Genomic DNA, 26,583 nt, shown 5'->3' on the forward strand with positions numbered 1-26,583 from the left:
TTGTATTGTGGTCATGATTTTTGCAAATGACAAGGCATGCTAGGGTGTATCTACAATGTAGTGAGACACCCGCGGCTGCCCCGTGCAAGCTGACTCCGGCTCTTTGCAGAAGGATGCTGGAACAATTTTTATAGTAGGGATGCTGAGAGCCATTGAACCAAACTGTAAACCCTGCATATAATGGAAACCACTTCAAGACAGGGGTGCGATAGCACCCCCAGCAGCCCTAGTTCCAGCACCTGTGTGTCCAGGGTTGTCCTGGAGTCTCCAGAAATTAAAGATTAATCTTTAATTAAAGATTATGTCGTGATGAAACTTCCAGGTATACATCCAACCAAAATTGGCAACCCTAGCTCGTGGGTCTCGGGCTAAGGGGCTGTTTAATTGTACTATAGATGTTTGGGCTTGGGCTGCAGCCTGAGCCCCAGGAACCTCCCACTCCCAAGGTCCTAGAGCCTGTACTGCAGTTAAACAGCCCCTTAGCCTGAGCCCCTTAAGACCAAGTCAGCTAGCACAGGCCAGCTGCATTTTTAAGTGCAGTGTAGACATACCGATGGTGTAATACTTCAATGTCCGCACTGATTCAAGTATTTTGTGCTGCGATTCAAGTCCATACTATAGAAACAAGCTTCTCTATGATAAAAATTTAGGTTCAGCTTTTAAATAGGGTCAACCTGATCTTCGCCTGTGTGAAAAAGCAGTCGTTCATGGAATGTACTTCATAAGTACTTTTGTCCACATAGAAATTGTGAAGGATGTATCTTGCTTTGTATTTTCTTTTTTAAATTTTGTATTAAAATCGGTGCCAGACACATCTCTCTTTCAGTGTTAATTCATTTTCCTATTGCCAGTGGGTAATGCTGATATTCCCTGTAGATTGTGATATTCTTGGAGGTCTCGTAGGATAATATATATTACAGTGCATTGCTTTCTTCAGCAAAAAATCTCTGTCTGCTGTATTTTGCTAAATATTGAACTTTACATTGATCGCTGCTTGTGTACATACAGCCTGATTTCATGTTTTGTAAAGCAGAAAATGTTTAGTTTCCAAAGGTCTGAGCTAATGCAACCTCTCTGTTCCATTGACCTCTTTTGTCACTTGTGCTGTAGAACCAACACACTGTTGGAGAAGGTTGCTGGTGCAGTCGACCAATCAGCATTCTACAGTGCCCTTTGGGGTAGTCTTCTTACCAGTCCTGCGGTTCGGTTACCTGGAATCACATATGTCCTCTCCCATCTAAACAGAAAGCTTTCCATGGAAGATCAGCTCTATATAATTGGCAGTGACATTGAGTTAATGGTAATATGTTCATTCGTTAGTGTAACGCTCATTTACATAACTGTACAGCTTCCAGGGGTTTTCTGATGTCTTCTCAGTCTTTGAAAATAATCTTTATAGAAATAAATAAATACATTGTGTCTATTTTTAGCACTAGTTAGACTTAGGGCGACCAGATAACAGCTGTGGAAAAAAAGGGACGGGCGTGGGGGTAATAGGCGCCTATATAGGAAAAAGTCCCAAAAACCAGGACTGTCCCTTTAAAAACGGGACATCTGGTCACCCTAGTTAGACTGATATAGTATGCATGTTAGATGAAATTTCATAATTTAGATTTTAAAAATTGCTTAGTGTTTTTAAATTAGCCATTCATTACACTTTTCAATAAAAGTAGCAAATTTCATGTTGCTTCTTGAAAAATGTGTAGTGAATTACTTTGCTGATTAAACTAAATCAAGCCATGCATATATTAAGCAAAGCTTAAATGCTTTCTGTGGTTAGTAGAAATTGTGCAAATTATATCTTTCTTCCATGTTTTCATAATTTCATTTTTATGTGTGTACATTGTTTACATTATATCTAATTTTGAACCAGGTTATTTTGATTTCTAAAATATTCAGTATATTTAATAAGAGGACTGTACAGATATCTGTTTTGAGGGGTGTATGTACATATTCTTTGAAATATAATAAATTATGTTATTTTAATTACAAGTTTGTTTTTAATGGCAATGTTGTTTCAGGTGGAAGCAGTAAGCACATCAGTGCAGGATTCCAGTGTATTAGTACAAAGGAGCACATTAGACCTTATACTCTTCTGCTTTCCATTCCATATGAGTCAGGTAAAATTTTAATATAAAATAAAGAAATATATATCCACATACTCTTGCATGTATAGATTGTTTTGCAATCAAGTGATGATATTAAGTCAATCTTTATTAATGGCTTTCCTCAAAATCAGAATAAATAAAATCCTCTATAAGAGAATCTCTCTCAAGTAGCTTGTGTGTTGGCATACAATGATCCCTGTCTTAGTCTCATTGTGTTTAATATGTTGACATTTTACTGGATACAGACGGAATATAAGAGAAAACATTATTTATAGAAACTTTTTTTTTATGGTTAGAGATGGGATCTGCTGTATTAGACATTTCCCCGCACAATTCCTAATTGAGTAGAAAACAAGTTAGGTACTCATTTGTGAGTTTTCAAGTCCTCAGTATTGGAGAACTAAAAATGAATAGTTAGGGTATGTCTATACTACGAAATTAGGTCGAATTTATAGAAGTCGGTTTTTTAGAAATTGGTTTTATATATTCGAGTGTGTGTCCCCATAGAAAATGCTCTAAGTGCATTAAGTGAATTAACTCGGCGGAACGGTTCCACAGTACCGAGGCTAGAGTCGACTTCCGGAGTGTTGCACTGTGGGTAGCTATCCCACAGTTCCCACAGTCTCCGCTGCCCATTGGAATTCTGGGTTGAGATCCCAATGCCTGATGGGGCTAAAACATTGTCGCGGGTGGTTCTGGGTACATATCGTCAGGCCCCCGTTCCCTTCCTCCCTCCGTGAAAGCAAGGGCAGACAATTGTTTCGCGCCTTTTTTCCTGAGTTACCTGTGCAGACGCCATACCACGGCAAGCATGGAGCCCGCTCAGGTAACCGTGACCGTATGTCTCCTGGGTGCTGGCAGACGCGGTACTGCATTGCTACACAGTAGCAGCAACCCATTGCCTTGTGGCAACAGACGGTGCAATAGGACTGGTAGCCGTCATCGTCATGTCTGAGGTGCTCCTGGCCGCGTCGGCCGGGAGCGCCTGGGCAGACATGTGCGCAGGGACTAAATTTGGAGTGACTTGATCAAGTCATTCTCTTTAGTCCTGCAGTCAGTCCTATTGAACCATCTTATGGTGAGCAGGCAGGCGATACGGATTGCTAGCAGTCCTACTGTACCATCTTCTGCCAGGCAGGCAAGAGATGAGGATGGCTAGCAGTCGTATTGTACCATCTTCTGCTGAGCAGCCCTGAGATGTGGATGGCATGGAGTCCTTCTGCACCGTCTGCTGCCAGCCAAAGATGTAAAAGATAGATGGAGTGTATCAAAACAAGAAATAGACCAGATTTGTTTTGTACTCATTTGCTTCCTCCCCGCCCCGTCTAGGGGACTCATTCCTCTAGGTCACACTGCAGTCACTCACAGGGAAGGTGCAGCGAGGTAAATCTAGCCACGTATCAATCAGAGGCCAGACTAACCTCCTTGTTCCAATAAGAACAATAACTTAGGTGCACCATTTCTTATTGGAACCTTCCGTGAAGTCCTGCCTGAAATACTCCTTGATGTAAAGCCACCCCCTTTGTTGATTTTAGCTCCCTGAAGCCAACCCTGTAAGCCGTGTCGTCAGTCGCCCCTCCCTCCATCAGAGCAACGGCAGACAATCGTTCCGCGCCTTTTTTCTGAGCGGACGCCATACCAAGGCAAGCATGGAGTCCGCTCAGCTCACTTTGGCAATTAGGAGCACATTAAACACCACACGCATTATCCAGCAGTATATGCAGCGCCAGAACCTGGCAGAGCAATACCGGGCGAGTAGGCGATGTCAGCGCGGTCGCGTGAGTGATCAGGACATGCACACAGATTTCTCTGAAAGCACGGGCCCTGGCAATGCATGCATCATGGTGCTAATGGGGCAGGTTCATGCGGTGGAATGCCGATTCTGGGCTCGGGAAACAAGCACAGACTGGTGGGACCGCATAGTGTTGCAGGTCTGGGACGATTCCCAGTGGCTGCGAAACTTTCGCATGCGTAAGGGCACTTTCATGGAACTTTGTGACTTGCTTTCCCCTGCCCTGAAGCGCATGAATACCAAGATGAGAGCAGCCCTCACAGTTGAGAAGCGAGTGGCGATACCCCTGTGGAAGCTTGCAATGCCAGACAGCTACCGGTCAGTTGGGAATCAATTTGGAGTGGGCAAATCAACTGTGAGGGCTGCTGTGATGCAAGTAGCCCACGCAATCAAAGATCTGCTGATATCAAGGGTAGTGACCCTGGGAAATAGTGGATGGCTTTGCTACAATGGGATTCCCTAACTGTGGTGGGGCCATAGATGGAACCCATATCCCTATCTTGGCACTGGAGCGCCAAGCCGGCGAGTACATAAACCGCAAGGGGTACTTTTCAATAGTGCTGCAAGCTCTGGTGGATCACAAGGGACGTTTCACCAATATCAACGTGGGATGGCCGGGAAAGGTACATGACGCTTGCATCTTCAGGAGCTCTGGTCTGTTTCAAAAGCTGCAGGAAGGGACTTTATTCCCAGACCAGAAAATAACTGTTGGGGATGTTGAAATGCCTATAGTTATCCTTGGGGACCCAGCCTACCCCTTAATGCCATGGCTCATGAACCGTACACAGGCAGCCTGGACAGTAGTCAGGAGCTGTTCAACTACAGGCTGAGCAAGTGCAGAATGGTGGTAGAATGTGCATATGGACGTTTAAAGGCTCGTTGGCGCAGTTTACTGACTCGCTTAGACCTCAGCGAAACCAATATTCCCACTGTTATTACTGCTTGCTGTGTGCGCCACAATATCTGTGAGAGTAAGAGGGAGACGTTTACGCGCAGCTAGACACCAGGGCGGTTAGAAGAGCACAGGAGGGCGCGGTACGCATCAGAGAAGCTTTGAAAACCAGTTTCATGACTGGCCAGGCTACGGTGTGAAAGTTCTGTTTGTTTCTCCTTGATGAAACCCCCCGCCCCTTGGTTCACTCTACTTCCCTGTAAGCTAACCACCCTACCCTCCTCCCTTCGATCACCGCTTGCAGAGGCAATAAAGTCATTGTTGCTTCACATTCATGCATTCTTTATTCATTCATCACACAAATAGGGGGATGACTACCAAGGTAGCCCAGGAGGGGTGGTGGAGGAGGGAAGGAAAATGCCACACAGCACTTTAAGCACAGCACTTTAAAAGTTTAAAACTTTAAAACTTATTGAATGCCAGCCTTCTGTTGCTTGGGCAATCCTCTGTGGTGGAGTGGCTGGTTGGCCGGTGGCCCCCCCACCGCGTTCTTGGGCGTCTGGGTGTGGAGGCTATGGAACTTGGGGAGGAGGGCGGTTGGTTACACAGGATCTGTAGTGGCAGTCTGTGCTCCAGCTGCCTTTGCTGCAGCTCAACCATACACTGGAGCATACTGGTTTGATCCTCCAGCAGCCTCAGCATTGAATCCTGCCTCCTCTCATCATGCTGCCGCCACATTTGAGCTTCAGCCCTGTCTTCAGCCCGCCACTTACTCTCTTCAGCCCGCCACCTCTCCTCCCAGTCATTTTGTGCTTTCCTGCACTCTGACATTATTTGCCTCCATGCATTTGTCTGTGCTCTGTCAGTGTGGGAGGACAGCATGAACTCAGAGAACATTTCATCATGAGTGCGTTTTTCTTTCTTTCTAATCTTCACTAGCCTCTGGGAAGGAGACGATCCTGTGATCATTGAAACACATGCAGCTGGTGGAGAAAAAAAAAGGGATAGCGGTATTTAAAGAGACACATTTTATAAAACAGTGGCTACAGTCTTTCAGGGTAAACCTTGCTGTTAACATTACATACATAGCACATGTGCTTTCGTTACCAGGTCGCATTTTGCCTCCCCCCACCGCGTGGCTACCCCCTCCCCTCCCCGTGGCTAACAGCGGGGAACATTTCTGTTCAGCCGCAGGCAAACAGCCCAGCAGGAACGGGCTCCTCTGAGTGTCCCCTTAAGAAAAGCACCCTATTTCAACCAGGTGACCATGAATGATATCTCACTCTCCTGAGGATAACACAGAAAGATAAAGAACGGATGTTGTTTGAACGCCAGCAAACATACACTGCAATGCTTTGTTGTACAATGATTCCCGAGTATGTGTTACTGGCCTGGAGTGGTAAAGTGTCCTACCATGAAGGATGCAATAAGGCTGCCCTCCCCAGAAACCTTTTGCAAAGGCTTTGGGAGTACATCCAGGAGAGCCGCGAATGCCAGGGCAAATTAATCCTTTCACATGCTTGCTTTTAAACCATGTATAGTATTTTAAAAGGTACACTCTCCGGAGGTCCCTTCTCTGTCTGCCGGGTCCAGGAGGCAGCCTTGGGTGTGTTCGGGGGGTACTGGCTCCAGGTCCAGGGTGAGAAACAGTTCCTGGCTGTCGGGAAAACCGGTTTCTCCGCTTGCTTGCTGTGAGCTATCTACAACCTCCTCCTCCTCATCATCATCTTCTTCGTCCCCAAAACCTGCTTCTGTGTTGCCTCCATCTCCATTGAAGGAGTCAAACAACATGGCTGGGGTAGTGGTGGCTGAACCCCCTAAAATGGCATGCAGCTCATCATAGAAGCGGCATGTTTTGGGCTCTGACCCGGAGCGGCCGTTCGCCCCTCTGGTTTTCTGGTAGGCTTGCCTCAGCTCCTTAAGTTTCACTGCTTCGGATCCCTGTTATGGCCTCTGTCCTTCGTGCCCTGGGAGATTTTGACAAAGGTTTTGGCATTTTGAAAACTGGAACGGAGTTCTGATAACACGGATTCCTCTCCCCATACAGCGATCAGATCCCGTACCTCCCGTTCAGTCCATGCTGGAGCTCTTTTGCGATTCTGGGACTCCATCATGGTCACCTCTGCTGATGAGCTCTGCATGGTCACCTGCAGCTTGCCACGCTGGCCAAACAGGAAATGAGATTCAAAAGTTCGCAGTTCTTTTCCTGTCTACCTGGCCAGTGCATCTGAGTTGAGAGTGCTGTCCAGAGCGGTCACAATGGAGCACTCTGGGATAGCTCCCGGAGGCCAATACCGTCGAATTGTGTCCACAGTACCCCAAATTCGATCCAGCAAGGCCGATTTAAGCGCTAATCCACTTGTCAGGGGTGGAGTACGGAAATCGATTTTAAGAGCCCTTTAAGTCGAAATAAAGGGCTTCATCGTGTGGACGGGTGCAGGTTTACATCGATTTAACGCTGCTAAATTTGACCTAAAGTCCTAGTGTAGACCAGGGCTTAGGCATCCTAAGGAGTTTAATGGGAAGGAACTTTTCATCTTCTAGATCACTTGGAAACTGCAGCCCAGTTCAGTAGTGACTAAAATTTAGTGCTTGCTGGCAGTTGTAAAATGATTTTATGGGAGCAATTCCATTCCTAGAGGATAGTTGCTTTGTTTTGTTTTTAAATAAAAATACCTTCCTGTTGGCTCCTGATGACCACTTTAAGGGAAGTAAGTGATTGAGCATGCATGGAGACAGAACTACTCCCACACTCCTAGTGGTGGTCCTTCCACTTCAGGGTTTAGATAGCACTGCAGCTGGGTAAAAGTTTTTTGATTCATAGATTTGTTTTTGGAAATATGCATTTTTTTCGTGCTCTAAAATTATGTGCAATTTTGGGTCTAAATTTGGGAAAAATGTAAAAATGTGAGAACTATGTGTTTTGACTTTTCTTTTCAAAATGGTTTTTGAAATTCTAATATGGCCAATTTTTAAGATAAAATATTCCCAAAAAGGGTAAAAAAACCCCACTTGAAAACAGCCAAATCGAAATGAAAAAAATAAAAAACATTTAATTTTTAGTTGACTGAAACAAGTTGATTAACTTGGAACAAATTGAAAAAGCAAAACACTTGATTTTGAATTGACCTGAAACATTTTGGTTGATTGGAACCCAAATTTTATGTGTCAGAGGTATCCATGTAGTACCTTTCTTGAGAACTAAAATTCACATAAGCTAGGGCTTTTTAAATACTAATCAATGAGGAGAAAATTATTTAAGACAGTGTCTGCTGGGGATTTTTTGTTGCATTTTAATCAGTTTGCTTCCAGGACTTCCGCTTGATAATCAAAGTGAAATACATTGTAGCACGGTGATGGACTGTTAATAGAGGCAGCAATGTGCTACTATGGTTGCAGTGTCATGCAGCATTCTAACAGGTGGCTGTTCCAAATAGTAATCTCACTTTTTGATGTCCTAAGACTCAGAACTTTGTGCTACTTCATTGCTATGAATTCAGAGGTTTCAGGAAATTAAATAATTTTTATTCAGTGAATACTTATCCATTAGCCAGCTACAGATGTCCCTTTCTGTGGTTAAACTACAGTAATGTTCCTAATTTTTTCAGGCAACGCGTCCAGACATGATCAGAATTTTGTCAGCAGCCCTTCATGTAGTACTACGCAGAGATATGTCACTCAACCGAAGGCTTTATGCATGGCTTCTAGGTAAGTTTGTACTGAATTTGATAATTATCTGTTTAATGGCAGAGAAAGGAATGTACCTGGTAATGGTGAAATCTTATGTATGTGACTTGATAAATAGAAATCAGTGTTTATTATGTTCATGCTATAGTTATGAGTACAACACAATTGCCACCAATATATTAGACCATGCAAAGAAAGTTGTGTGTACCAGATTTTGATTTTATCAAAAGTGACTTATAAGAAAACTGTTACCTTTTCGTCAGCACAGCCATGTGAAAAAGTCCATGATAACAACATTCCTTGCTATATATAAATTATTTATATATTTTCTTATAGTGTAGGACCCATAGGCCCTAATCAGCAATGGGGCCCATTGTGCCGGGAGCTGTACATGTTAAAACACAGTCCCTGCCGCAGAGAGCTAACAGTCTAAATTAAGACAAGACATAAGTCAGTGTAACTTACATTAGAAGTAGGAAGAGGTAAGGAGAATGAAGGGAACAATGATACATTGAAATATATTTGAAAGTAAAATTTTATATTAACTCCCTGATTCCACAAACACTGATATATGTGCTTAACTTTAGGTATGTAAATGTATACAGTATTGTGGCCTAAATTAGTATTTCTTAACCTATTTTGGGCGGCTGTCATGTCGCTAAAAATGTCTCCATTTGTGAAAATAGTGGATGTATAATAGTTTTCATCTTGATATAATGCCAGTTGGTCAGAAAAAGAATTAATGAAGAGCTATGGAAAATGTCTGTTCTAATCAGTTTAAAAAAATCTTTGAATATCAAACAAATATTTACTCATGATAGAAATTGGTTTATCTTCTTTTTTTTTAAATACTGCTGATGAAACTCATGTCATGTTCTGCCAAATGGGTTCATTCAGAAGGAGGATCAAAAATTCCAACTTCAATTAAACACTTTATTTCCTACCTATTTCACAGTTCAAAGCCTCTTTTTATGAGCTGCTACTTGTCTTTTTCAGGAAGACAGGGAGACACATTTATATAGGTAGATCATTTCTCTAATTTTTCCAAATAAAAGGAAATTGCATTTAATAAATTAAAAACAAAAACAAATTAAGGTTGAATCTAAGTAACTAACTTTTTTTCTATAAAACAGAACTTGAAACTTCTACAAAGAATGTTGAGAACAACATTTGATGCATCTTTCTGTAACTCATGGTGTAACTTCACACTGTTTTCTTAAAATTATGGACAGCAGATTCCACAGCTATTCCATGTGTGCAATTTCAACTGATGTCAGTGTGATTTCAGTAAATGGAGTGGCTGCATAGTTCATCATGTACAAGTGTTGCAGCATTAGCACACAAGTAGGCATGTCCTATATTCTGTACAATTATATAATCTCTGTTTTCCATGTAATTGATCTGTATAGCTTTTATTAATATAATAATTATATTATATTATATATATTATAATATAATATTATAATATATATAATATAATATATATTATAATTAATATAATAATTAATATAATAATATAATAATTTTTTCTTTGAGTTAATCAGTGTTGTGTTGCTGTATTTTATTAATGAAGATTCTACTGTAAATATAAAACCACTTCTTTTAACTAAATGGTGAGGCTCTTTTAGATCTACGTTTTCATAGTATAGTACTTGCGTATCTATTTTTAGCTATTCCTCATTATTATTCTATCTTAATGCACAGTTTTATGAAAATTAAATAGAAACAAAAATCTTACTAAACCTTTTTAAATCCAAGTCAGCTCTCCATAGATGTCCTTAATACTAAAGTTTATTTTCAGTTGAAACTAAATGACATGCATCCTTTCTACTTTTTCTTCTGTTTTCATCATTCTTGAGCAGAAAATGTGAAAACCACTTCTGAAGAAATTTTGATGTTTTCAGCAGCTTGCTTTTTTTTTTTAAAAGCTTATCAGGAAAATGTTGAATTTCTGTAAGAAAAGATTAAATTTTCAGAGAGGAAACTAGATATTTCTTTCACATAATTTTTCAATGATCAAGTTGGTTTCCTTAGCATATGAATCTTTTTATAAATGATTTAATAGTTAACTTGGATATTCCTTTTACATGTATAAATAATTTAGAATAACAACATTAGGACAATAGCTTCATTGGCTTTGGTCTCTGTGGTCCCCTAATGTTTAAAATCTGCTACAGCGTTCAATAGCGTTAACTACGGTTCTTTGTAATTGTTGTTTCTGTTGCTACAGTACATTGACTTTGAAGACGCATACTGTAGAACATACTGTATTTTTTGACGTCTAAATTTTTCTTGTCAAAAGTAACGTAACTATCTAGCAGTGTGTTCAATGAAAACTAAAACTCCAGAGTGTAGTTCGCTCTGCAGTCAGCTTAATACTTTGTTCCATTTAATTAGATTCTTTTATTAAACTATTTAAAATGGTCTTTCTCTTGCCGACATTACTTGGACTACAAATTGGTAAGTTATCAGTGCCAGTGTGTTGATCCACTGTTTAAAAAATTGAAGAAGAAAACATAAAAAGGTAAATATTAATTTGTCATGTCTTTTGTTTGCTTGAAGGTTTTGATAATAATGGTGCTATCATAGGACCTAGAAGCACAAGACATAGCAATCCTGAGGAACATGCCACTTACTATTTCAATACCTTTTCTAAGGAAATGTTGGTCCAGGTATCAATAATATGTTTTTTTTTTACATGGCACTTACTCATTATGAAACTATTCTTTTCATCAATATAAATCCTTATAAACAAACCTATTATAAAAATATTCTTTCGGTTAAGAATTGTCTTGATAAAAATTGGTGTTTCCTCATTCACTAATTGGCCATGTCAATATATTCATGTAATTTGTATCTTTTTATAAGGAAATTTTAGAAGCGCTGCCTTTTTGTAATATATCCTTGTCTGTAAAAGAAATAATTCTTCTAGAACTCTTAGATTTGAATGAAAAGCTTAGTGTGAAACATTGGCTAGCACTCTCCTCTTTAAAACAATAATATTATATGGAAGTATTTTAATCCCATCTCTCCTCTACTGCTTCCTCTCTGTTAGCCAGAGTAGCACTTATGCTAGGTACTGATTGACAGCGAAGCAGACTGAAGTCTACTTATCCACAGAACAGATTTGGAGAGGCTCCCTTCTCACTTGTACAGATGACAAAAATGTCCCTCCCTGTCTCAGCTGTGGGGGAGAGGGAGTTTGGTTAGACTAGCAGGGGGATGACCAGTCCCCACAATGGGAGAAGGGAGAGCGCTTCCTCTGGTGTCTGGTACATGCAGGAATATGCCAGGGAGGGGGAGGCTTTTCTGCTACCTATTGGCTTGCTGACTTGAGGGTAATGATGGAGACAGTTGGCCTCAGAACCTTCCCCCCTCCATTTAAAGCCTTCCTGGGCATCTGGAGGCAGTCTTGCCTCGATAAATGCCTCTCCCTCTCTTCCGGTAGTTAAGGTATATGGAGATGTGTTTCAGGGCTGCTGTGGATCAGACCGACCACCAGTTTTGGGGATCAGGAAGGAATTTTTCAATTGGGCTACATTGGCAAGAGTCCAGTGGGTTTTTTTGCCTTCCTCACAGCATTTTGGAGGCACAGTTAGGTTAAAAGGAGTAAGAAAGAATGGGAACTCTAACATTAGGAGTTAATATAGAAAGGGTTAGGTCATCTCATCTTGTCTTGGCTGGTGTCCATTTTGAATAAAGGCTAAAAGGGCCAACTCCCAGATGTAATGAGACTTTGGATTTGGCTGGTCTGTTTGCCTGTGAAAAGGGGAGACTGTAAGTCTTCACAGGCTGAGGTCCCCCTAGGAACCCTCTGCTGTCCTTGTGGAGGGGAGGGCAAGATGATTCATAAGTGAGCTGAATCCTAGTGGGAGGCTAAAGAGAGTTGACCTTGAATTATGGTTATATGGAGGAAGCCCTGGAGCCCTGCACGGGGCCCAGTGAAATACCTGTTTGTGAGAGGGAGTGGGTGCATACCACCCCTTGCCCATTGTTAAGGTAATAAAGTTATGGCCTGCAGATTAAATCCTTTCCTGTGTCTTTCATTCACCTGGATGTTTAACTGATGCCTTTATCCATTTAATCTTTTCCCTATCTCATGATGCTAGAAAGGGTGCCAATATTTATACAATCCATTTCCATTTTTTCTTAGCAGTCATGCTCAAGGTAGAGGATACCTGTTTTTCCCAATAAAGGGCAGAGCCCACTTGTATATTCTTTCAAGATCTTTCTTAAAGGGCATGACAAACACTAGCATATCATGTTAAAATTGTCATCAACAGCAACTTACTACCATTGAAGAGCCTTTCAAAATGTTGATTGCCCCTCTCCTCTTCTTTCTTTGCCAGTCTTTTTTCTCTTCTTTTGTATTTTCTTCTGATTTTTGGACTTGCTTGTCCTTTGATGCCATGTCTTGAAAAGTCTGCCTCTCTAAAAGCACGTTCAGGTGTAGAAGATTTTCCAAGATACTGTGTGATGATACTCACCTCTTAGTAGATGGAAGATCAAACCTTCTTTCTGTCTCATTCCTTCTGTCTTCTCTTCTCTCTTCCTTCTTTCTCCTCTTCTCTTTTTTAGAAGCTCTAGAAGAAATGCACTAGCGCCTACTCATAGATTGCTGTGCCAGCAGCAGAGAGAAACTAAATAGCTTCTGAGAGTCTAGTTAGTTTTATTCTGCATCTGGTGGCATGGAATAAAGTACTTCACTATAGGAGTTCATTGTTTTCCCTTCCTTTTGAAGTTTCGTTGCTACTTGTTCCATACAGTTGAGCTAAAGAAAATAGTCTGACAGCCAAGCTGCATCCTGAATAGGTAGATTATTGTTTTATTTAACCCTTTATTTAATTTTTTTTTTTTACCTTCTCAAGTAGCTACATCATCACTTTATACCCCTTGTTCATTACTCTTAAGAAATTTTGAGTAAGCATCTATTTATGCTACTATACTGTGTGTTCCCCACCTTTCTACAAATATTAGAATATGTTCCACTTCTGTGGAATAGAATGTGATCGACAATAAGGGGAATGCCTAGGTATGGAGAATGAGCTGCAGGGAGGTAAGAAATCAGGGTCTCCTCCACTGTGAGTAATTCCCCTTTTTGCATGTTTTCATAATTGCCTGCTTTCTGAAGCTGTTCTTTTCTTCTTGATTTTCTGATCTGTGTATGCTTTTTATAGGCAATGGTGGGAATCTTACAAGTTAATGGACATGGAGAAGAGAGCACACTGATGCAGGACCTAAAGCCTTTTCGGATTTTTATCAGTTTACTGGACAAACCTGAACTAGGTACTCTCATATATTTCTAACCTTAAATATATTTTTCGTTACATTTTGCTAAAAATTATTAATTCTTTTGGTTGACTAGCATATAAAGCAATGTTCTGGATAACTTCTTAAGTGGAGGATATTAACAAAGTAGTAGGTATGTTCAAGAAATGTGCAGTAAATAGATGGTAGAGTTGGACTATATAATGTCTTCCAATGTAATCACATACTACTTTCTCACCTCCCCCCAAAAACCTAATTGTTCTACTCCATGCAGTAAATCTGAAGTTAAAGTAATACTGAGAAGTAGTTTAGGCCCCAAAATTGATCTTCCCAAAGTTATTTGAATCTTGAGGGGAATGCTATTTAGATTTTTAATTCTCTAAGAAAAACAAACCATAGCCACCACACTGTTACAGAGAAATGGGAAAAATATCCCAATAACTACTGCTCATGTGATCCCAAGGCCCCTTGCTCATTATCCCAACACACACATGTTTTGAAATATTAAAAATATAATATCACATTTTGTCTAGTACATAAAGAGCTTATCAGTAAGAATTGATTGGCTTATAAAGGATGTAGTCATTTTAAATAAACAAACAAGTAATTAAATTCCTTAATATTTACAAACATTATCCACAGTAAGTGGAAATTAAAAGTGTGGGGATGTGGAGAGATGATACATATGTATGGAATTTTGCCAACATGATCCACATATCTGTTCTCACTTCACTCAATCTTAACATATGCAGTGTCAGTAACATTTAAAATGCCTGGCTCAGAAATCATGAATGACTGAGAAGTCGTCAAAGTCTAACTGTATTATTTATCATATAGTTTGGCTTTTCAGTCACCCGTAATTTCTGAACCAGACAGTTTAAATCTTACCGACACTGTGCACATTAAGATTTAATGAAGTAAGCACAGCTGTGAGGATCATGTTGGCAAATTGGTTTGGCAGATTAAACAAAGACTTTGCTCCTGCAGAAGTCAGTAGTGGTGTTCCCACTAATGGGAGCAAGATGGGGCCAAGAGAAAGCACAGAAAGCTGTTCTTCTCCTCTGAAGACAGACCACTTTGTGAACTATTGCAACTCATTTCAAAGTCAGATGCTTTTCTTAAACCTCAGGAGTTTGTTGGAATCTAATGTGAGTCTGATGCAAAGACTGTCTTGCACATTTGTAGCCAAAAATGGAGAAGAACCCACTTCAACTGAATCAGAGTAAAGATGCTCAAAATATTTTACTTCTAATTTTTTACCTTACACTGTCAGGTAAATTTTCATCATGAGAAGTCAAGGTTTAGCTTTATGAGATAAATTTAACTCACTAGGATTCACACAGATAATTTCCTGCACATCCTATTGAGTAGTATATTATTGTATAAAATATGTATAGTTTTAAATTCTACTATGCATAAGAATGCACAAAATATAAGTGGGATTCTGTTCAGCTTTGTAAGTTATCTGAGTAAAAGTGATTTTGTGGCTTTAGTAAATGAAACTGTAGATTCCAATGATTTGGTTAGGGTTCAGATACTGATCATTGGAATGTCCTTAATTTTACAAGGTTGTCATTGCAGCTATTTCTCATGGTCATTTTAGGACCTGTAATCTTAGAGGATGTATTGATTGAAGTATTTAGAACATTATATACACAATGCAAAGCTGAGCTGGATCTTCAGATGGAACTTTCCTTCAGCAAAGATCACACACAACTAAGCAGGTAGAGTACAAGGAAAAGAATATAACATATGCTTCCTCTTTAACAGAAAATAGTATACATTTTAAATATAAACATTAATAAATAGTAGAACTTAAATATTGTTTATTGCTGAATGCATGCTAAATACGCAGCAATATCTTGGAGCCTGCTCCTCTGAAAGGGAAAGGCAAAGCTCTCATTGATCTCAATTGAAGCTTTTCCTTGGGACATGATGGAATGGACATCTATAGTTTTATTTTATTTAATGACATTTACTGTGCTAAAAAGGTACCAATATCAGTCACTTTATTTTGCAATTGTTTACTGTAAATGTACATTTACTGGTGTGAAGGCAAAACTCCATGTGAATGCTGTGTGTCATGGACGGGCAGGAAGAGAGTTCTAAGAGCTCTCCCTTTCCCATGTTTGGCACTCATGAGAAAAAGCAGTGAGGGGTGAGAGGCTGGCGGGTGAAGTTATGTGAGGTGTCAGCAGAGAGAAGAAGATGGTATGAGTGGGGAAAGTGACCCACTCCTGCCACCACTACAGATATGGCTGAAACTAGGGAGCAGCAGGTGGGCTTCCCTTATGTCACTTGTCTTCAGAAACATGAAGAGAAGCTGCATCAATGAAGCAACAAAAATTGGGAGGCTGCACAGGCAGAGAGCCTCTGATCTGCTCTTGCACACAAAGAGAGGCAACAAAAGAGGTCTAGTACAGATCTCTCTGGATTTTGGGGGTGGCAAAGAAAGAGAAGCCATTAGGGAGGAGAAAAAGGGAGAGCAAAACGAAGGGAGTAGAGAGACCAGGAGAGTGGAGTCAGAGAGAGAGGCAGCTGAGACAAAGAGGGAAACAGAATGTTGGAGGAGGACAGGGAAGGGGGAGAAAAATAAAATAAAGAAAAATAAGAATGAAAATTGGAAACCAGATCCAGTAAAAATATATAGAAAAGGGAAAACAGATCTGAGACAGAGTGGGATGAGCAAGAAGTATGGCAACCATGCAAGGACGTGATGTAAAAAACAATAGTGCATGCCCAGCTGAAGAGCTGCCATTAAAGGAGAGGGAGGGAACCAGTGTGTTAATATCAGCATTGTAGTGAGTAAATTCAGAATTATACACCTTTGCATAACACTTAAATCACAGCATAGTAATATATATTAAATTGTACTCCTATTTTTTATTTTCTTTTAGCAAATTGAGGGAAAATAAGAAAACTGCAGAGCTGATTAAAACTGCCAATCTTCTCTTTAATTCCTTTGAGCCTTATTATATGTGGGATTACATTGCTCGTTGGTTTGAAGAATGTTGTAGGTAAGTTGTATTTAATAGCTGTAAATGTAAAATTGGAATTGGCTTTACATTTTTTGGTTTGTGTATTGACAGGGAGGTGGACAAGATGTACTAATAATTGTACTCCACCTGCAAAGGCTTGTCTATACTAGAAACTTGTATTGTTTTAACTATATCCGTATAATTAAAGGAATGCAATCCCCCTAGTATGGATGCAGTTATATCAGTATAAAGGTAGTTTGTTCTGGTATAGCTACTCCTGCATGGGGAGGGGAATAAGTATACCAATATAAGTCACTTTATACTGATATAACTATGTCTACACTAGGACTTTCACTGGCATAGCTATTTCAGTAAAAAAAATTCCCACCCTGTAACCAAAGTAGATAAACCAGTAAAACTTCAAAGTATAGACCAGGCCTAATTTCTGAGATTCAGATTATTTTTAGTTCCCTTTCTTGATCTGGGAATAATCAAGGTATTGATATCTTGATTTTAGTAAGAGAAATCTTTGCAGAGCTCTCTTGTCTTCCTGCCACTGCCTCTTCAGCATGGATAGGTAAATTCCTTTGGAAAAAGTGACAAGAAAAGGTTTTGGGTAGATTGTTTCACACTTACTGTCCATGTAATCAAGTTATCCTCCTATAAATTCATTATCTGTAGCATATGATATATTTGATTGGATTAGGTAGAAATGTTCGTTTTTTGTTGTTTTTGGTGTATGTTGTTGGGTCTCTTAGCCTGTGTCCCAAAAGGGTTTTGAAAATGTTTCCCTCTGATCAACAATCTGCATGGTGAGCAAAAGATGTGCATCGGTGCTTACAGTGCTTTGACTCTTTACCCTTCTATTAAATACTGTACAGATCTGGGCTTGAGAAAATACTGTCGTCATATCTGGAGAGATCGTTTCTCACAGGTGTTCCTCTTTTTAGGCTCTGAGTTGTGGTCCTTGTTCAAATTTAAAAAACATTTAGAAAATTAGAAGGTATTTTCACTGGTCCTTCATAGCCTTTCAAGGCAATGCTACCTCCTCAGAATTATGGCAAAAGGAGCCTTGAGAGACTCTCAAGGATAAATATATGAATGTAAATTACTATTTATACGTGGGTATTAAATTTCATCTATATGATGATACTCTGCACGGAAAGCTATTTTTCCCACAGTGGGAATTTTAATTAGAAGAAATCTATGGATTTCAGATGAGGACTTTGAGAGCGCTATAGATAAAGGTGCCAGTATGAAGCACAGAATAATAGCAACTTCCTCGAAAGTATGACTTTCCTGAAAACTGAGATGAAATTGGTTACTATTTGGTAATATTTACCTTTGGCAGGGAGGGGGATTTCTTCCATTTTGTTGTGTTTTAAGCAGATTCTGAATTTCTGAATGAAAGAAAACAGGCAACCACCAAGTGAGGGGAAAATGTATGGATTTACCAAAACAATTTCCTGTAGCCCAGCCTTGCTTATGTGTGTCACGGCGCACAATGGTGTGGCTGCCCTTCATAAAATATTGAACTTCCTTTGTATTTCAGATAGATAAGGATTGTATGGTCAGCTATAAACTGATTCAACTGTTTGTTGAAGAAGGAACAACTGGGCTGCTAGTTTGTTCTTATGCAGCATCCTTGACGTACGCACCTGTGAATTAAGTTGTTACTTAATCACGTCATATGTAAACAAAAACAACAATAACATATTTTAATTTCATAGGAGGACATTGCATGCAAGACTTCAGACTGGGCCTGTAGGTGGTAATGAGTCAGCTGAGCTGCCCCTGACCAGTTTCTGCCTACTAGTGGATTTTTTGTTGGATATAGTTTCTTTGGTAAGAATTCCTTTCTTCATTGGTTGTAGGTATATGAGGACACTACTTCTGTATTCTGATTTATAAAGCACTTTTGAAATTTGAATTTTGGATTTTGTCACATAAACAAATCAGCCTTTATGTTCTTCTGATGCATGAGCCTGCAAATTCTGTTAGCTTGTTTGTCATCTGATTCTATTTTGAATGTTATCCCATCTTTTCCTTCTCTAAAATTTACATTGTATTAGTTACAAATGTAACCTGTTGCGTTGGGGTTTTATATGATAAATAGTTAGATGATGCAATTCATTGGGTGCTAATTGTTCTGAATGTCACAGTAAGATATTTATCTTCTTTTATCTATTGACATTGCTTTATTTGATGAAGACTGCTAGAACTGTTTTTCCTGTATCTGTCTTCCCTCCTCAATTCTTTTGCTTTCTCATTTCAAAGCCTACTAGAAGTATGAGAGTGCTGTGTCAGGTATGGCATTCAGCCTGTTTTTCCTTTAGTTATTAATGATTTGCTACTTTTCACTCTTAAATCTGTATTTTGAGAAAATTAAAATACAAAGGGGATTGGGGGTAATTTTTTAATCCCATCAGTGTTACAAAATTCTTTGTAATCTATTTGTAGTATAAATGAAAGAGATTTAAAATTCTGAAAACTCTGAGCATATCCAATGATTAAACATGTACTGAAAAACAATTCCCTTTTATCCCTCATAAAGTTAATGCATAGAATATCAGACTTGGAGGACTTCTAGATTTTATTTGCCACTTGCATTGTTAAGAAGCTTAGAATAAAATTAACTGTATGTGATAGTTGTACAGTAGAACCTCAGAGTTACAAACATCAGAATTACAAACTGACGGGTCAACTACATACCTCTTTTGGAACCAGAAGTATGCAATCAGACAGCAGCAGAGACAACAACAACAACAAAAAAGCAAATACAGTACAGTATTGTGTTAAATGTAAAGTACTAAAAAATAAAGGGAAATTTAAAAAAAAAGATTTGATAAGGTAAGGAAACTTTCTGTGCTTGTTTCTTTTAAAGTAAGATGGTTAAAAGCAGCATTTTTCTTTTGCAGAGCAGAGTTTCAAACTTGTCTTAAGTCAATGATCAGTTGTAAACTTTTGAAAGAACCACGTTTCGTTCAGAGTTATGAACAGCCTCAATTCCCAAGGTGTTTGTAACTCTAAGGTTCTACTGTATAGCTATAGCAAATACATTTTAGGGTGGGGGTTATAAGACACTTTTTCAATTTTATCATCTTTTTGTTAGGAGACCTACATTGAAATACAAACAGAACATCTGCCTCAGTTGTTGCTCAGAATGATTTCTGCATTGACAAGCCATCTTCACACTTTGCACTTGTCTGAACTAACTGATTCCCTCAGGCTCTGCTCAAAGATCCTTAGTAAGGTTCAACCTCCGCTATTGTCTGCAGGTAGAGATGGTACTCTGCAGCTTCCAAGTGGACACAGCAGCTCCATCAAAGAATGGGAAGATAAAAAGGTAATTTATTAATAGCCTTTGCATCCTTTTGTGTTAATTTTGTGTAAAATGTGGGTTTTTCAAAATACTCAGTGTTAGCCCAACTCTGCTAGTATTGAAGTCAGTGGGAAATTTCGCTAGTGATTTCAAGTTAGGTCAATGCTGAGTACTTTCAAAAACCTGACCCATCTTCTTCTGATGAATTTGTTAGTATAATATTGTATGTCTCCAAGTTCCTCACCATTTTTCTCAATCCTGTTTCCACCTTTTTTTAAGTTCAACTTGTGCTATTTTTAGTTTTACAGTAATTTTTAAGTTTCTTAAAACATGCAAAAGCAACAAACTATAGATGGGAAAAATATAAACTGTCTTTTACAATAAAAATGTATAACAATAAATGGAAACATAATTGAGCCTTGATTAATAAAAACATTGGAACTGCTCAATTAATTGCAGATGAAGGCCCCGATCATTCAAGGACTTATACATACTTTTTAACGTTAAGTATATGCATAAGTCACTTCAAATTCAGGACCTAAGTAAGAATTAGAGACCTCTTGAGAAATATTTGGATAAATCTCTAAGCCAATATATAAAAAACTCTAAAGGCTGGATCCAGTGTCCATTGAATTCAGTGGCAAAACTTCCATTGATATCAATAGGCATTGGATCAGGCATCACAGTCATAATTTCCTTTTACCATTTGGAGATAGTTCTAAAGCTCTTAACCAATGCCTTTTTATAAATTTGCATAGATCAGATAAATTAGTTTTTTTGGAATTAATTTAATGTTTTATCAAATATGTATATCTCAAAATCATTTAATAAACAAAGAGAAGGAACAAAAAAACCAGCAACTGTTTCTATTTCAAACAAATTTCAGTTTCTAACAGTCGCGGGTGAAAGTAACTGAAGGGACTTACCGGTACGCAGGGCCGGGGTCCTGAGAAAGGTGTGTGTGTGTGGGGGGCCCTCAACTAGAAGGGGTGGGGAGGGGCGGAAGGGGCAGGGCCTTTAAATCCCTGGGCCCTTTAAATTGGCACTGGAGCCCTGGGGCTCCTGGCCGCCACCACTACCCTGGGGCTCCGGCTGCAGTAGCAGTGGCCGGGAGCCCGGTGGCCTTTAAATCACCACCAGAGCCCCATGGTAGCTGGAGCGGTGGTAGTGGCCGGGAGCCCTGGGGCTCTGGCGGCGATATAAAGGGCCGGGGCTCTGGCCACTGCCGAGAGCCCTGGGCCCTTTTAAATTGGTGGCCTGGGGAAGCTGCCCCCTGCCAGTACGGCCGGCTGTGTACTGGCTCTTGCCGGTATGCCGTACTGGCTTACTTTCACCTGCTAACAGTTTACATTTCTAAAAAATCTTGTAAGTGATCAATTCTTTTGAACCAAAATATACTAAGTCTTACACAACTACAAACTTATATGAAGGAAATCCCACACTTTGATTTTATATATATTACATATTTTGGGTACAGGAGGGAAAGATGCTAGGTACCAAGTTTTATGCTGAGAATCTAAGAATTTATGCTCTGTGTTGAGAGACCATCCCAACTTTTTAACACATTAGATTTTGATTACTATTTATAATATTGGAATTAAAACTCTTAATTTCGTAGAGAACTTCGAACGACTCATTAATAATTAATGGTGTTTTTTAAAAGTATGCAGTTGGGAAAATTTCTGTTTTTTTTAATAATTCTTTTAATTCCTTATTTTTGGCTCCAAAATTCAGCTGTTTTCTCTTTTTTGAAAGATGCCTTGACAATCTGTAGTATTTTATATTATGTGAAACAAGTTCATCCTGGTTAAATAGTACAAATTAACAACAACAATAATAATAATCATGAAGCTTTGTACCAACTATACACCTACACAATTGTAGGTCAAAATTCATTACTATTTTTAATGTAATTATTTGAGCATTGGCATCCTATAAAACTATCTCTTGATTGTAGAGAAATTTTACCTCTTCCCACTCTTTCAAGTCCTCTCAAGCCTCTCTCTTGACAACTCCCTTCATTTCCTTCACCCACTTTCATCATTCCACCACCCTTTCATAATGCTTCCTATGACTGGAACAGTTTTCCAGTTAACAGATGACAAGCTGCCAGCTCCTTTATGTAAGAAAATCCTAAAACCTAAACATTCCAGGAAGTCTGTCGGCTAAAATGACTATGCAGTGTTATTGTAGCCGCGTCGGTCCCAGGATACTAGAGAGACAACGTGGGTGAGGGAATATCTTTCAACCCTTGAATGGTCCCTTACAATATGTGCTAACTACTTATGCTAAACTATCTGCTTGATTTTGTATTTAGTTGTGACGCTCCTAGTACCTTTCCCAGACCTGAAGGATAGCTGTGTGTAGCTCAAAAGCTTGTCTTTTTCACCAAAGTTGGTCCAATAAAAGATATTATCTCAACCATCTTGTCTAGCTAAAATGACTGTAAATTTTAGTGCCTTGTCTTCCACTCTCTTTAACATTTGAGGATTTTTTTCAAATGACTTATAATTTTACCATGTTGATCCCTTCTCCCTCAATCCGTATTAAAATATAAATCGTTTGTTTAAAATCTTCTTAAAATGCATATATTTCAGTTGGTAGACAGTGATATCTCCTGTTATAGTTGACATGCCATGTAAATATACTTCTTTGGGAGTTTTAAAAACTTGATTTTGACAGGAAAATGTATGGAAGGGATCAACAATAAAAGTATATAACACATAATTTAAAACTTCGTAATAGAACAGAACTGGGGTTGCCAACCCTTCAGGATTGTCCTGGAGTTTCCAGGAATTAAAGATTAACCTTTAATTAAAGATTATGTCAAGTGATGAAACCTCCAGGAATGTGTCCAGTGAAAATTGGCAACCCTAAGGAGAACTCAAAACTGCCATTCTTTTCAAACTAGGAAATAAGTTAATGATTTCTTATCACTAATTAGTGACATTCATTTTTACTGTTTAATCTATAGTTATCTATACTTTTATCTCAACTAGGTGCCATCAGTTTCACTTGAAAATCCTTATGATGTATTCGAAGATGGTGAAAATCCTCCAAGCAGTCGATCATCAGAAAGTGGATTTACTGAGTTTGTACAGTACCAGGCAGATACAGCTGATGACATTGACAGAGCATTGAGTGAAGGCCACGGAGCACCTGGTATCCCTATTATAGGTAGCACATCCTCAGAGACTGAGACAGCATCAACTGTGGGATCTGAGGAAACCATTGTACAGCCTCCTTCCATAATTGCACAGGGGTCAGCAACTCGAAGTGGGAAGATGATCCAAAAGACTGCAATGCAGTGCTGCTTGGAGTATGTCCAACAATTTTTAACTAGATTTATCAACCTGTATATAATTCAGAGTAATTCCTTGTCTCAGCCCTTGGCAACAGAGCTTCAAGTGGACCTCACTAGAGAGCAAGGACAATCTACAAAATGGGACAGAGAATCACAAGGAGATGCTAAGGGGAAAAAAAGAAATAAAATGCCAAAAGAATACCTTTCTGCCTTTATTGCTGCATGTCAGTTATATCTTGAATGTTCAAGTTTTCCGGTTTACATTGCAGAGGGGAACCACACATCAGAATTACATCCTGAGAAATCTGATTTTGGTAAGTAACATTTTCTTACTTTCTCCTTTTTTTCTCGTATATTCAGTTCTTAGTTTAAACTGTTCTTTAGAAAATCTGAAAAATAGTTGGAGTCTTTCTATATTTACATTGTTGCTTGTTGTTCCTTGTAGGGACATAGATTTTTTTTTCTTTTATGGCTTGGATTACGTTTTAGAAACTAAAATATTTTTTAATACAGTTACAAGAAAATTGATGTTTTGATGTGATTTTTAATACATGTATGTTTTGAGTAATGAATATGTATTACATGGAAGAACCTTAGAGTGGAACCCAGTTTCTAGATTCTGCTGTCGAAGTGTGAAATACAGAATACATGGATCCATCAGGGTTCTTTGTTACTAGTGTTCTTCTTGTGCCTTGGAATGTATTTGCACATTGAATAGATATATGGAATAGTGACAAGATTACATCAAACATGCCTTTAACTCTTTTTTAATAGTTTAGATTGTTATCCATATTTATGCCCTTTGAAACAAATGTATAACCGTAAGTTATAAATTTCAGTTCAGTAAAATTTGCACTACCCAAGAGTTTATTTCTAAATTTATTTCTAAATTTATTTTGCTGTTGTAATGTAGTGTTTAACATTAAGGTTATAAGTGCCAGCTGACAACATTCACAAATTTCACAGGTAGAGTTACTGAACTGAAAAATTAGGAGTAAATTTGCATTATAATTAAATGCCCTCTCTCTGACATCTGGGATTTTGTTTATTCATCTTTGAAACTTAAGATTGTTTAAATGTAGCTTTTTGTTTTTGACTTGTGGTAGAGAGCATTGCATGGTGTTTAGAGGGCATTTTATGGGAAAGAAACAGTGCCCTGTAATTAGATATTAGGAAAAACTTTCTAAGGGTAGTTAAGCTCTAGAACAGGCTTCTAAAGGAGGTTGTGGCATCCCCATCACTGGAGGTTTTTAAGAGCAGGTTATACAAACACCTGTCTGGGGTAGTCTAGGTTTACTGAGTCCTGCCTTATCACAGGGGGCTGGACTTGATGAGTTCTCGAGTTCTCTTCCAGCCCTACATTTCTGTGTTAGACTCATAGACTTTGAGGCCAGAAAGGACCATCGTCATCATCTAGTCTGAGCTCCTGCACATTGCAGGCCACAGAACCTCACCCACCCACTCCTGTAACATACTGAGTTACTGGCTGAGTTACAGAAATCCTCAAATCATACTTTAAAGACTTTAAGTTACAGAGAATCCACCATTTACTCTAGTTTAAACCTTCAAGTGACCCGGGATCCATGCTGTGGAGGAAGGCAAAAAACTCCAAGGGTCTCTGTCAATCTGACCTGGGGGAAAATTCCTTCCCGACACCAAATATAGCAATCAGTTGAACCCTGAGCATGCCGGCAAGACCCACCAGCCAGACACCTGTGAAAGAATTCATTGTAATAACTCAGAGCCCTCCTCATTAATGTTTTGTCTCTGGCCATTGGAGATACTTGCTACTAGCGGTCACAGATGGCCCATACGCCATTGTAGGCAATCTCATCATCCCATCCCCTCTATAAATTTATCAGGCTCAGCCTTGAAGCCAGTTAAGTGTTTTGCTCCCCATCACTCCCTTTTGAAGGCTGTTCCAGAACTTCACTCTGCCTAACCTTGTTGATAGCCAGCTTATATCCATTTGTTCTTGAGATGCTTGGTTTGGTCGCAATCCTTCCCAACAAATTTGTCTCCTTCCTTGGGATACAGGCTTCAAATAGCTTCTGCAACTTTAACTTAAAGTAATTCCAATCCTTCTCCACATTCAGATTTTTGAGGTCTTCAGGTCAGTCCACTTCCCTAACTAATTCTCTTAATTTTTTAAAGTTTGCCCTTTTGAAATCAAGGATCCTAGTTACAAACTTATTTGCAGACCTATTTTTGTTTATCCTTCCTCTTAGCTTAAACTGAATTAGCTCATGATCACTTTATGATAATGAAGGAAGAATGTGAGTAGGTAAATATATATATTTGTGTAAAATCTGGCTTAATGCTCAGTTTCTGAAGAGGTTTTTACTTCACAATTCACATTATGAACTTTGGATTGAATTGCAGTAAGTTTTTTGTGTAAATTTAGTGGAAATTGACAAAAGAAACCATGGAGTTATTTCTGGAACAAAATATTAGGTTGCAAGATTTTATATTTCATTATTTCTTTCATGATAATTTCCTGACGGTAGTAATTATGTCAGGAGAACAAATAAAAGCAATGTGCACTCTAGTATAGTATAGAAATATACTCTCTAAAAGGTGTGAAATACATTCAACCCAACTATTTTTGAGCTAAAATTGCAAAGAATATGTTTGTTCTTCTTCCCATCATATTCAGTTTTTATGTCAAAGGTCAGAATACACTTTTCTCTTAAGAACAGAGATACTGAAACTGATTTAGCGGTGCTAGGATTGACTTGTGAACTTTTACACATTTGTAAAATATAGTGATCTAATGCAGTGTCGTGTTGAAAGCAGGACAATTTGTGTTCACCTCACCTAGACTAGAGGAAAAAATATAGTACATAAGAGCTTATTGTGTTTCTTTATTCTTATCATAAGAAAATGACCTTGCTGTTCTATGAGTCATATCTTCTGTTGTCTGTTTTTGGGATTATGTTTGTTTGGCACATTGGCTAAATGTAAAATGCCATGTACATCTTCTGGTGCTATATAAATTAGTATAGTAATATCACATTTATAATTTGTTAGAATGCCTTTTCATTTGTTAAATTTTACATAATTTAAAAAGGAGGTATGACATTATGGTGCTTCAGTTCTTTTTAGCTACCAACTTTATTAAAAATAAAGAGAATTATTGACACTACAAATCATTTTCTCAGATAAGTATTACGAGAGAGGGTTACAAATATAGACGTTAAAAGAATACTGCAGAGTTGATTTACTATAGGTT

General features: G+C 38.8%; 1 protein-coding gene across 5 annotated transcripts in view; it reads left to right on the forward strand.

The window, feature by feature from the left end:
• Positions 1-26,583, forward strand: part of DOP1A (DOP1 leucine zipper like protein A) — a 94,967-nt gene that overhangs the window by 25,064 nt on the left and 43,320 nt on the right. For all 5 annotated transcript variants that reach the window (XM_027821334.3, XM_027821335.3, XM_037894385.2 and 2 more), the window contains exons 5-14: positions 1,111-1,300; positions 2,022-2,120; positions 8,401-8,500; positions 11,042-11,151; positions 13,657-13,765; positions 15,351-15,471; positions 16,645-16,764; positions 18,456-18,570; positions 19,838-20,071; positions 23,047-23,665. In XM_027821334.3, the coding sequence (XP_027677135.2) occupies positions 1,111-1,300; positions 2,022-2,120; positions 8,401-8,500; positions 11,042-11,151; positions 13,657-13,765; positions 15,351-15,471; positions 16,645-16,764; positions 18,456-18,570; positions 19,838-20,071; positions 23,047-23,665 (1,817 nt within the window). The remainder of the gene's footprint in view (positions 1-1,110; positions 1,301-2,021; positions 2,121-8,400; positions 8,501-11,041; positions 11,152-13,656; positions 13,766-15,350; positions 15,472-16,644; positions 16,765-18,455; positions 18,571-19,837; positions 20,072-23,046; positions 23,666-26,583) is intronic.

This window comes from Chelonia mydas, chromosome 3 (genome assembly GCF_015237465.2).
Source record: "Chelonia mydas isolate rCheMyd1 chromosome 3, rCheMyd1.pri.v2, whole genome shotgun sequence".
Taxonomy (NCBI): domain Eukaryota; kingdom Metazoa; phylum Chordata; order Testudines; family Cheloniidae; genus Chelonia; species Chelonia mydas.